The following is a 12,324-nucleotide window of genomic DNA, read 5'->3' as shown; positions in this document are numbered from 1 at the left end:
AGCCTCCCCTGCCCCGAAGCAGTTAGCCATCCTACGCTGGGCCTCCCCCTGTACTTCGTGTACCTCCGCATTAAGTACCTCCTATGCTATCTCGCAATCCTGTCTAAATACCTGGCTACTGTACAGATTAGCATTACCTGGGGACAGGAAGCAAATCTTTATATCCGAATCCTTAGGGCTCAGAAGCAGCAGTCCTCGGTCAGCACCTACCAGCTGGAGAGAGGTGATCCTGTGTAGCTATTCCCAGCTCTGCACTCAGTTACACTACATTAGTAGCTTGAAATTGGCCATGGGAGGAGCATTTACACTATGGAAATCACGCCCCAGTCAGGCCAAGGCCCATCACCAGCACACAAATGCAGTTAAAGGCATTCAGTAAATTGACATCCGATACATTTTGAATGAATGCATTATGCTCTGGATTTCCCCCCAAATTAAAATTAGCTGCTTTTTGCTTATTTGGCCCCAGGTTGACTTGTTTTTCTGTATACTCCTGCCCATGGTTAGGACCTAGTCCTTGAACTTAATAGGGCTGGGCTTACATATTGGCATACACCAGAATAACTTCAGGGCACTAGTAAGATTCCCGGGCCTGCCCCTCTTAGGATTTTGGATTCAGAGGACTCTGCATTTCATCAGGAAGCCCAGGTGGTGATAATGCAGCGGTCAGCACATTACAATCACCTGACCTTTTTGCCAACTCTGTTTTCCGTGGTTTAAAGAGTCGGGATAGATAGCAACAATGGAAATGTTCAGCCGGCGCCAGGTTCTCCTTTTAACATTAGCTCCGGCCATCCCTCCTCCCCTAAACCAACCTTACCTAGAGCTCTCTCCAGTTTGAGTGTCCCCTCCTCTGCTGTCCTCTGTCAGAGGTTTAAAGGGGAGTCAGCAGGGAGATGGATAAAGGTAGGACCTGGGTAATGCGAACACTGAGTGCCTGCAGTGGCTGACAGGAGCGGGGGGACTCTGTTCTATGGGAGCTTTTTTTTTTTTAAAGATTTTATTTATTTGACAGAGACACAGCGAGAGAGAGAACACAGCAGGGGGAGTGGGAGAGGGGGAAGCAGGCCTCCCGCCGAGCAGGGAGCCCGACGCGGGGCTCGATCCCAGGACCCTGAGATCATGACCTGAGCCGAAGGCAGACGCTTAACGACTGAGCCACCCAGGCGCCCCTGTTCTATAGGAGCTTAAAAAAAAAGATGTTCTGTGATGCAGGGGAGCAGTTAGCTGTGTGAACCCAGGAGCTTCAGGTCCCGCGTGGGTCAGGGTAGCCACAGCAAGTCAAGGTTCCCAGCAGGCAGAATGAACTAGGCAGTGGTCAAAGTTTGGATAGGCACTGGGTCAAGTCCAGACCGGAAAGATAAGGGGAACAGCGCAGATCAGGGGGTCACCGTCCAGGCAGCTCAAGCAGGAGGTTCAGGCAGGTACCCAAGGTCCTGGCAGGCAGGGTGAGCACCAGATCTGAGGAAATGTACACAAGCTATTGCCCCTGGGGCGGAAGCTGTTGGCCTTCTGCTCTCCCACACACGCGCTTCTGCTCTTGGCCCAGTCAGAGCCTGCAGGTTTGTCCTTCCACCCAAAGCGGGATGGGGACTCTTTGGGTCTAGCATTTTCCAAGCTGGGGCAAGGCCAGGAGTCCAGGTGTCCCTCCAGCCCCTGGCCCTCAGCCCAGCATGTTCCCCTCTCCTCTGTTCAGGCTGTCTAGAAACCAGGTCGGGGGCAGGGCCCCTGGGACTCTCTCGCCCTGAAGGGCAGACTCCTTTCTCTCCAGGAAATGGCCAGCGATGAGCTGAGGGAACTGAGGAACGCCATGACCCAGGAGGCAATCCGTGAGCACCAGATGGCCAAGACAGGCGGCACCACCACTGACCTTTTCCAGTGCAGCAAATGCAAGAAGAAGAACTGTACCTATAACCAGGTGTGGGAGAGGGGGCTATGGGGGCGTGGAGGTGGAGAGGCAGCTTAGGGAGGAGCCAGGGGTGGGGGGGATCGGGAGAAAGGACTAAAACTCCGGGCTGCAGAGAGAAGGCCAAGTCTTGGTCCACCATCATGCTACACCTGTGGCTTCTAGAAAATGTTCTCCTGCATGTAGAATCACCCAGATTGGGGTCTGTGAGGCATGGCCAGCATGCTCTGGCCTGCCCTGAAGCAAGAATAGGAGGAACCAGACTCACCAGGCATGGACATCTGTAGAGTCACAGATGGTTGGAAAGAAACTTAGCAATAGAAAACTTAGCTCCCTTGTTTCATACTTAGGGAAACTGAGGCCCAGGCAAGAGTCAAGCTTCGCAGCTTTGTCCAAGATGGCCAAGACAGTCATAAATGGCAGAGATAGTAACAAACCCTGATCTAGACTTTTCTGCCTGCCTGTAATACAGCCAACGTGGCCAGACCACTGTCCTGGCATGGGGGGGCGGGTCACAAAAGGCTGTGGAGCCCCCTCCTCTGAAAGACTTAAAACCCAAGAACTGCCTTCTGTTTCTGGGTTGTACATATTATGTTCTTGGGGCACCACTCTTCTTGGATTCTAATTTGTACCTGGCCATTCTAGAACTCTATTCATTCTTCCATCTGCTGGGCAAGCAAGATTTGTCAAGAGCACCTTGCTCGTGGGAATCTGTGGTTGCAGCAAAAATATAGCCAGCCTTGCTGTTCTGGAGGAGTCTCTCAAAGATTCCCATTCAGGAATTCAGGGATGTTTGTGCAAGCCTCCTGCTTTCTTCCAAGCACATTTCCATGTGGAGTGATGTGTTTCCTGTGCATTGCGTCCCACCAGAAGTAAACCGCCCATTAGCCGAGTTTTCTCTGCACAGAGAAACCCCAGTGTTATTGTCCCTCCCGTGTTACCACTCTGCAGTAAGGAGGCTGGGCTGAGCTGTGCCCTCTTGGCCCACCGTTGGGCTCACTCAGGAGCCCTGCGACTACCCACCGCCCGCCCCCCCAGACTCCCAGGTGACATCACAGTCAGAGCTGAGTGTCAGCAAAGTAACACATCATGCTCATCCAGGGTTGGCTGTAGAAAATCAGAACAGTAATTGTTAAATCTGCAAATGGAAGGGATTTGCCACAGGAAGTCCAATTCCTGCCATCTGCCTGGTTTGGTCAAGGGCGTGAGAAACTAGGAAACAAGACATTAAAGAGTCCCAGGGGTCCACTGATCGTCAACTTGCTTTTTCTCTCTTGGCCTCAAGTCTTGCACCTCTAACATAAGGAATGAGGGGGAGGGGCACCTGGACTCAGTTGGTGAAGTGTCCAACTCTTGATCTCGTCTCAGGTCTTGATCTCAGGGTTGTGAGTTTGAGCTCCGCATTGGGAGCTGGGCGTGGAGCCCACTTGGATGGACAGATGATAGATAGATAGATAGATAGATGATAGATTGATAGATGATGGATGGATAGATAGATGGTGGATGGATGGATGGATGGATGGATGGATAGATAGATAGATGATAGATAGATAAAGGAGCAAACTAGAAGATCTTTAAGGGCGCTTCCAGCTCCCTGAAGTTCTGACCAGTGAGGCTCAGTGGATAGGGTGTGTTCAGAGGTGAGTCAGGAAATAATTCCTGTAGGAGATGAGCCTTGAGGCAAGAGAAGAGCAATCAGTTCAGAAGGATGAAGAACAAAAGTGAAAGTGCAGAGGACTGGTTGAGCCAGTGAGGCACTGGAGGTGAGCTGATGGGCCTGAGAGAGAAGAGGTGTACGCTCTGGAGTTCTCAGTGATGAGGGAGTTGCCGAAATGGGTCGGGAATAGCAGTGCCAAGCTCTGGGATTTGGACCTACTGCTACAGACAGTGGGAGCTATGGCAGGTCTTAGAGCATGGGGGTGAATTCCTGAGTGGTCCAGCCCTCGCTCTCTCTCTCTCTCTCTCAGGTGCAGACACGCAGTGCTGATGAGCCCATGACTACCTTTGTCTTATGCAATGAATGTGGCAATCGCTGGAAGGTCTGTATGTCCGTAACTTTCTCCCTCCCCTGTCATCCACAGCCGCTGCCCCACAGAAGGAGTACTATACCCACAGCCAAGAAGGGGGGCTGACCAGCCTGTGCAGAGTGGGTCTGCAGAGCTAGAGATAGAGGCAGGCAGTTGGGGAGAGGGGGAGAGGGCGCATGTGCATGTTTTTGTTCTGGAAGGCACCCAGTGCGGGTGGGAGGAACAGTCCACATTTTATCACAGGATGGGCAAGTCTGTCATTTGAGCACAGATGCAGTCAGCCTCCTGAGATCCACAGAAGGGAGGGAAAACAACAGCACTCTGCCTTTGGACCGCACCTCTTTGCAAAGTGCTTTCACAGATGGGACTGCCTTTGAACCCTGCCAGAGCCAGGGATGACAGGAAGGCTGAGCCCTGTCAGGGGGCATTGCCACCAAATAGCTCCCAAGTCATCCTCCCTTCGTAAAGCAGCTCTGGAAGAGCCCTACATTACCCAAGACTGTAATCTGGGCTGTCCCAGCCCCTGCAAAGACAGAGGTTTTGTTTTCAGGCATGGGAGCCAAGCAAAGACTCCTCCCAGAGTGCTCTTTCCTGCCACGTCTTCTTCTGAAAAAACTCAGTGTGATCGTGTGACTAATGTCAGTTTCCATTACCGTCTGACTTGCACGGGCACTGGGTGATGTGTGGGCCACCAGGCAGCCGGCAGGTGCTCCAAAAGTTCTGAGGTACTTAGCAAGGAGCCCAAGACTGGCTGGGAGTCAGGAGCCCTGGTTGTAGGTCCCACTCTGCCCTCCTCGTTGTGTGGCCCTGAGCATGTCACTCACCTCCCTGAGCAAAAGGGTGATGATAATGCCTTTCTCCCATGGCTGATGTGAAGATTATTACATACGCATACACACTTTGCAAACAATTATGAGAAATGTTCCTTACAATATTACTCTCACTTTCAGGTGAGGAAATTGAGCTACTGAAAAATATTTAGCAAACATAAAGCCATGTAGTTTGGAGCACTGAAAGACAATACTCCAAATTCCTGATCCATTGAGTTTTCTGCAGCCTTACTAAGGGCCTTGATAGCCCTGGGGCCTCATTAGAACTGCCATATTTTTTAAGGTAAAAGTCAGATGATTGTGTATTTTTCATTTATTCACCTATTGAGCACTTAGGGATGGGGCCAGCTTAGTGGCCTAGTGGTTTAGAGCGTGGGCTTTGGCATCAGGTTCAGATTCTACCTTTATCACTTACAAAGTGACTTTGCTAAGTGACCTGAACTCTCCAGGCCTGAATTCCTCATCTATAAAAAGGGAGTCTTAATATCTAGTCTACAGAGCTGTTTTGAGGAATTAGAGAAGGTAATATAAACAAAGCATTAACGGCTTTGTTATTTTTTTTTTAAAGATTTTTTATTTATTTATTTGAGAGAGAGAATGAGAGACAGAGAGCATGAGAGGGAGGAGGGTCAGAGGGAGAAGCAGACTCCCCGCTGAGCAGGGAGCCCGATGCGGGACTCGGTCCCGGGACTCCAGGATCATGACCTGAGCCGAAGGCAGTCGCTTAACCAACTGAGCCACCCAGGCGCCCTAACGGCTTTGTTATTAACAGCTGATAGCTCATATGGTATCTTTGTCAAATCGAAAAAAGGTCTCCCTGCCTCCAAGTAGTCATAGCCTTGCACCAGGGTACAGAGCTAGGCAAACAGGGCAGGAGCTAAGTTTCAGCCCCAACTTGCCCTGGGGCCAGGCTCTCTTGTGCAGTGCACAACCTGTACAACCATAACAAAAAAAAAAGCCCTGAGCACTTATGGGCTGGCACATAGAAACCACCATTCTTATTATTCTGAGTTTGTTACCTACCAGTATTATGGGAGTTTGGGCAAGTCACTAAACCTGTCTGAATTGCTTTTTACCTGTGAAAATGGGAGTGATAAATATATAGTGCCTACCTCATAGGGTGATCATGAGGATGTACTATTGCTTAGCCCAGAGTAAGTGCTCAATAAATGGTAGCTCTTGTAATTATAACTGTTGGGAAGAGGACATTCTGCATGCTCCAAATCCAGCTCCTCTTCCTTCATTCCTATTAGTTGGAGCGACAGGGCCCACTAGAGATGGCAGCTACATGACTTCTGACAACATTTTCAGGTAGTGCCCATTGCCATGTGGGAGGCCTAAAGTCTAGCCATCTGATGACTAATAATCACAGTGATATTTTTGACCACGAATTAAAAGCCCACCACATGCCCAGCATCAAATTTCCTATTATTATTACCTGCTAGCCTTTTGTACTTGCCAGAATTATGATCCCATTTTACAGCTGAGTGATTTATTCAAGGCCACACAGCCAATAAGGGCAGAGCTGGGATTTGGACTCTGGTTTCTATGGCTCCAGATACTACCTTCTTTTTCATGTCTCCCCCGCCCCTGGCTCCCTTGGGTGACACAGGGAGAGCTCTAAAATGGTATTGCCTTTTTGGTTTTGTAGTTCTGCTGATAGAACCGCCAGCCAGGATTTTGGTGAACAAGGTGAGGAAGAACAAAGAGAAAGCACTAAGCCATTGTAGCTGGAGAAAAAATAAAAATTAAGATGAAGAAAAATGCTGAATTCTGAATGGGGTCTTAGGGATCAGAGGGAGAATTCTTTTGCAAACTAATAATCTGTTATTAAAATTAATTCGCTAACAGGGGAGCCTAATTGGGGTATGATGCTCAGAGTCTGTGTCGACAAACCTCTTGCAGAAGCTCAGAGACTTCAGAGCCTCATGGCTGAGGTGTCAATGTCTTATTGGATTGTGGGCTGACAGTCCTTTGCTTTGAGTCCCTTCCCTCACATCCCAACCTCTCAGCTTTTACTGAATTGAAAAATACCAGCCGGACACAAAGCTTACCCCACCCCACCCCAGAGTCACGTGTGCAACAGCTGGTACCCTGCTTGACATCAGCAGATGGGACTCCCACGCCGTATAGAAAGGTCTCTTCCCAGACTCTCTGCCATCCCCTGTTCGTAGCTGACTTCAGGGGCCTTTAAGGACTCCAGACCTGGTCCCTCTAGGCAGGGAACAGATCGTCTTGAGCTCAAGTTTTCGGAGTGAAGGGTACAGCAATGCCCAAGTTCTGCAGATCCTGGGGCTCGGAACCCGCTCAGCACAGCTCCATCTGTGGCCTGAGCTTCAGAGGAAGTCTGTAGGGCACGAGGGGCCTTGTCACATTCCTCCTGCAATGACATTGGCTTGCTTTTTAGGCTTATAGGAGCTTTAGGCAAATCTAGAACCTTCTGGAAAAGCCTTGTGAGCAGGTCTGGTGGGCATGTCCTGGGTCTTAGTCTCTGACTGTCCCTAGCCTTCCTGACAGCCCCAGGCTGAGCCTCCTGGACTCTGTGTTTTCTAAAATGGCCTAAGTACAGGAGTCTCTGAACTCCTCGCAACTTGGGCAAGTCACTGAACCTCTCTGAGCCGCTTTCTTACCTGTAAATATAGGAGCGGCACGAATGCCTACTTCACAGGGTGATGGTGCAGAGGCGGCTGGTTTCTGTCTGCCTTGGTTCCGTCTTAGGGCAGCTGTTGGGAGTAACTTCCGCCCACGTTCCTTATATGCCCGGGCCTCATCCACTCTGGAATTGATTACTGCCTTCCTCCTTCCACCCATCATGTGCCTCCTCCTATAGACGAAACGGTGGATAGGAAGGAAACGGTGCATAGAAATCTGCCACCATCTTCAGCCTTGCCAACGTCAGATTTGGGGTGGGTCCTTTGGAAGGACGGAAAATCTGGTTTTTTTTTAAGATTTTATTTATTTATTTGACAGAGAGAGACACAGCGAGAGAGGGAACACAAGCAGGGGGAGTGGGAGAGGGAGAAGCAGGCTTCCCGCTGAGCAGGGAGCCGGATGAGGGGCTCGATCCCAGGACCCCGGGATCATGACCTGAGCCGAAGGCAGACGCCCAACGACTGAGCCACCCAGGCGCCCCAAGGACGGAAAATCTTCTCTCAGAAGATAAAACACACAGAGCTTGTCAGTGGCAGAACCAGGACCAAAACCTTGGTCTTCTGCTTCCTGTCATTGTGCCTGATGCTATGGAAGCTCCGGAGCCGAACACAATGCTCAGCCCCTGCCTTCCAGGAATGCCCGGCCTGGCAGGGAAAGAAACCATAAGCAATCTTCCACACCGGACAGGATGTGATAAATGCCATACCTGAGGTACAAATATTACCCACAGGAGTGGGGAGCAGTGTTGTTTACACAGCCAGGTGTTTCTTAAACTGGGCCCGAATCCCCTGGGGATCATGTTAAACTGAAGATACTGATTGAACGGGTCTGGGCTGGGGGGAGGGGAGTCTGAGTTTTTCTTTCTTTTTTTTTTTTTAACTTTTTTTTTTTTTTTTTTTTTTGGGGAGGGGGAAGGGGTAGGCAAGCAGGGTGGGGGGAGGGGCAGCGGGAAAGGGAGAGAGAGCATCTCAAGCAGACTCCACATCCAGCCCTGAGCCCCCAAGTGGGGCTCAATCTCACGACCCTGAGATCATGACCTGAGCGGAAATCAAGAGCCGGACACTTAACCGACTGAACCACCCAGGTGTCCCCTGCCTTTTTTTTTTTTTTGGTTAACTTTTATTTATTTATTTATTTTTAATTTTCTATTTTTTGAGATTTTTCATTTCTTACAAGCTCCCAGGTGATTCTGATACTGCTGGTCCACAGACCATGCTTTGAGTAGTAAGGGTTGAGATATCCAACTTTTTCTTTGCATGATCAAATCTTCCATCCAAATGTCTAGAAACCAAAAGCAACAATTATCAATATAACTGTGTCGATAAATGTTACTTCGGGCTGTTTCAGGTGGCCCCGTGGGGTGACTTTCAGTAGTCACAGTCTCAGTACCCATTGTGCTCCTCGTGTCGTGGGCAGTTACAACACAGGAAAAAGTACAAACACTGAATCTCCGCCCTCAATAACCTTACTGTTTACAAAGGAGATGAGTCAGATTGAACAGCACAAGAACAAGTAGGCTCCAGTCCACACATCTATACAGTACACTTCCACTTCACAAAAGGACACAGAAAAGCATGAATAGGCCTCAGACTGTGTTCATCAGCAGACATCAGTATCCTCCCAACTGGTCTTCCTGTGTCCACTCTGGACCTGTTCCAGTTCATGCTCTCCCCTGCACTGACCAGAATAGGCTTTTCAAAATTGCAAATCTGATCATGTTATAGTGCCCCCCCCTACCACCCCAAATTTCAGGCCTTCCATTTCCCCCCACTGTGTTTGGCAGGATCCACAGGCCCTGCAGGGCTGGCCTCTGCCCTGCCCCCATACTTTGTGCCCCTCGTCACATAGTCCTTGCACACAGCCTGTTGGCTGGGACTCATGATTTAACCCCATCCCCTCCTTCATGTCAAAGACAAAGAGGGGCGAGCTGCAAGGGAGTTAGCATGAACTTCTGCCACCAAGAAGGCTTCCCAGGGGAGGGGAGATTGCTCCCTTACAGGAGGAAAAAGGCAAGGTCAGGGAAGGTGAAACAAAGACCATGCTTGGGATGAAGGAGAGGACTTCTCACCCGCAATGTCATGGCCAAAAGACCTTGAAAGCAAAGTACATTCAAGATCTTATGACCAACTTAGAAGATATTTTCTAAAGGTTACAGGAACCTGAAAGACTATATGGAGTGAGAAATCTTTCCTAGTAGGCTCATCCAGACTACCAAATCTGTCTTTAGCCCTGAGATTCCTTGAGCTTAAGACTCATGTCACCAAGTGTCTCTCTGGATTTCTCCTCTCAATACGCTGGCCCTCTCCATACAATTAATCTGAAACTAAACTCACATCTTCTCTTAAGTGCCCTCTTCTGTCTTTTATATTTGTCAGCAAGATCGCTACCTAGAACCATCTCTGACCCTCCCCTTGCCCTCTTCTCTTTGTCAGTTACTGATTCTATTGCCCCTCCCTTGTCCAACCCTGCTCTCCCCCAACACTAGCAGCATTCTTTTTTTTTTTTTTAAAGATTTTATTTATTTATTTGAGACAGAGAGAATGAGAGAGACAGAGAGCACATGAGAGGGGGGAGGGTCAGAGGGAGAAGCAGATTCCCTGCCGAGCAGGGAGCCCGATGTGGGACTCGATCCAGGGACTCCAGGATCATGACCTGAGCCGAAGGCAGTCGCTTAACCAACTGAGCCACCCAGGCGCCCACTAGCAGCATTCTTTCAGGGTTTCTTTGTTCCTACACTGATGCAAAGACCTTCTACTGGCCTCCCAGCTCAGAGCATCCTTACCTTACCTGCATCTGCCCCGCACGGCTCTGAGCATCGTTCCCCCAGTCTCCTCCACTGGATTCCCTCCAGCTGGCAAACAAAACTCAAACTCCTTGGTTTGACTTTCAAGCTCCTCTCCTGCCTTGGGTGGCTTATCTTCCACCTCTGCTGCCCCTTTGCTCCAGCCTATGGGAGGTATTTGCCCTGTCCTTGAAAACCTGATGGGCCTTCCCAGCTGTGGCTGCCTATTCTGATCCCTCCCACCGCCCCGTCCTAATCTTACCCATTCTTCAAGGCTCTCCTCAGGTGCGTATCTTTTTTTTTTTTTAATTGAAGTACGGTTGACATACATTCTTAGTTTCAGGTGTGCGGCATAGTGATTTGACAATTTTATACATGATCCAGTGCTCACCACAGAGATTATAGTCACCATTTGTCACCATACAACATTAATGATATTATTGACTATATTCCCTGTGCTGTACTTTTCGTCTCCGTGACTTATTTATTTTTTTTTCCTTTTTTTTTTTTAAGATTTTATTTATTTATTTGAGAGAGAAAATGAGAGAGAGAGAGCAGGAGAGGGGGGAGGGTCAGAGGGAGAAGCAGACTCCCCGCTGAGCCGGGAGCCCGATGCGGGACTCGATCCCGGGACTCCAGGATCATGACCTGAGCCGAAGGCAGTCGCTTAACCAACTGAGCCACCCAGGCGCCCCTAAAGTTTGTACCTCTTAATCCTCTTCACCTAGTTCACCCCTCCCCCTGCCTCCCTCGCCAGATGCACATCTTCTGTGAAGTCTTCTCCAATCCCCTGGCCGCAAGAGATGTTTCTCAGAACTCCCACACTGCTGTGACACTTGAATAATTACACTGCATTCTACCATGATGATGATGATTTCTTTGTATCACAGTATCAATAACACCTATTAATTATTGAGCATTGACTAGCCAGGTATCTTGGGCACATTATGTAACTTCTCCACGCCTCTCTTTTTCATCTGTAAAATGGTGGCAATAACAGCACCTGGCTCAAAGGGTTGTGAGGATTCGTTACAATCATACCTGACACAAAGTACTTGATTAGTGAATGTTAGCTATTGTCATTACTGTGAGTATAGGGGCTTACTTTATATTGTCCCCACTAACCCTCAGACCCCATGAACTGGGTTACTATTATTATACTCTTTCGTTTTGTTTTTTAAAGATTTTATCTTTAAGTAATCTCTACACCCATCATGGGGCTCAAACTCACAATCCCAGGATCAAGAGTCGCATGCTTTACCGACTGAGCCAACCAGGTGCACTCTTTAAAAAAAAAAAGATTTTAGGGGCGCCTGGTTGGCTCAGTTGGTTAAGCGACTGCCTTCGGCTCAGGTCATGATCCTGGAGTCCCGGGATTGAGTCCCACATCGGGCTCCCTGCTCAGCGGGGGGTCTGCTTCTCCCTCTGACCCGCTTTCCTCTCGTGCTCTCTGTCTCTCATTCTCTCTTTCAAATAAATAAATAAAATCTTAAAAAAAAAAAGATTTTATTATTTACTTTGAGAGAGAGAGCACGTGCACACAGAGGGGGAGGGGCAGAAGCAGAAGGAGAGCGAACATCTGAAGCAGACTCCAGGCTGAGCTTGGAGCCCCACACAGGGCTCAATCCCATGACCCTGAGATCATGACCTGAGCTGAAATCAAGAGTCAGACACTTAACTGACTGAGCCACCCCGGCACCCCCAGGTACCCCTTTTTTAAATTGTGATAACATATACATAACATAAAATTTATGATTTTAACCTTTGTTTTGACTTTTTCTTTTAATGGAATGCTTCACGGGTTTGCCTGTCATCCCTGTGCAGGGGGCATGCTAATCTCTGTATTGTTCCAACTTTAGCGTATGTGCTGCCAAAGTGAGCACCGCTCTTAACCATTTTTAAGTATACTTATAGTTCAGTAGTGTTAAGTACATTCACATCGTTGTGCAGCCAATCTCCAGAACGTACTCATCTTACAAAACTGCACCTCTGTACCTATTAAGCAATTCCCCATTCCCTCCTTCCCGAGCCCTAGGCAAGCACTATTCTGCTTTCTGTCTCTACGAATTGTATTATTATACTCTTTTTAAATTTAATTAAATTTATTTTTTTTATTTTTATTTTTTT

At 48.8% G+C, this 12,324-nt stretch overlaps 1 protein-coding gene and 1 non-coding gene across 2 annotated transcripts in view; one reads left to right on the top strand and one right to left on the bottom strand.

Moving 5' to 3' along the window:
• TCEA3 (transcription elongation factor A3) overlaps positions 1-6,524 on the top strand; it is a 37,885-nt gene extending 31,361 nt beyond the window's left edge. Inside the window, exons 9-11 of the mRNA XM_021683540.1 lie at positions 1,772-1,918; positions 3,874-3,945; positions 6,415-6,524. Coding sequence (XP_021539215.1) covers positions 1,772-1,918; positions 3,874-3,945; positions 6,415-6,423 — 228 coding nt within the window. The 3' untranslated portion in view covers positions 6,424-6,524. The remainder of the gene's footprint in view (positions 1-1,771; positions 1,919-3,873; positions 3,946-6,414) is intronic.
• A 5,452-nt stretch (positions 6,525-11,976) lies between these two features.
• On the bottom strand, positions 11,977-12,080 carry LOC123324694. Its single transcript, XR_006539968.1, has one exon. It is a non-coding gene; the product is annotated as a U6 spliceosomal RNA (small nuclear RNA).
• Positions 12,081-12,324: the final 244 nt, after the last annotated feature.

This window comes from Neomonachus schauinslandi, chromosome 4 (genome assembly GCF_002201575.2).
Source record: "Neomonachus schauinslandi chromosome 4, ASM220157v2, whole genome shotgun sequence".
In the NCBI taxonomy this organism is placed as follows: Eukaryota; Metazoa; Chordata; class Mammalia; order Carnivora; family Phocidae; genus Neomonachus; species Neomonachus schauinslandi.
Note: the sequence above shows the minus strand (reverse complement) of the source record. Positions and strands in the feature narration are given on the sequence as shown.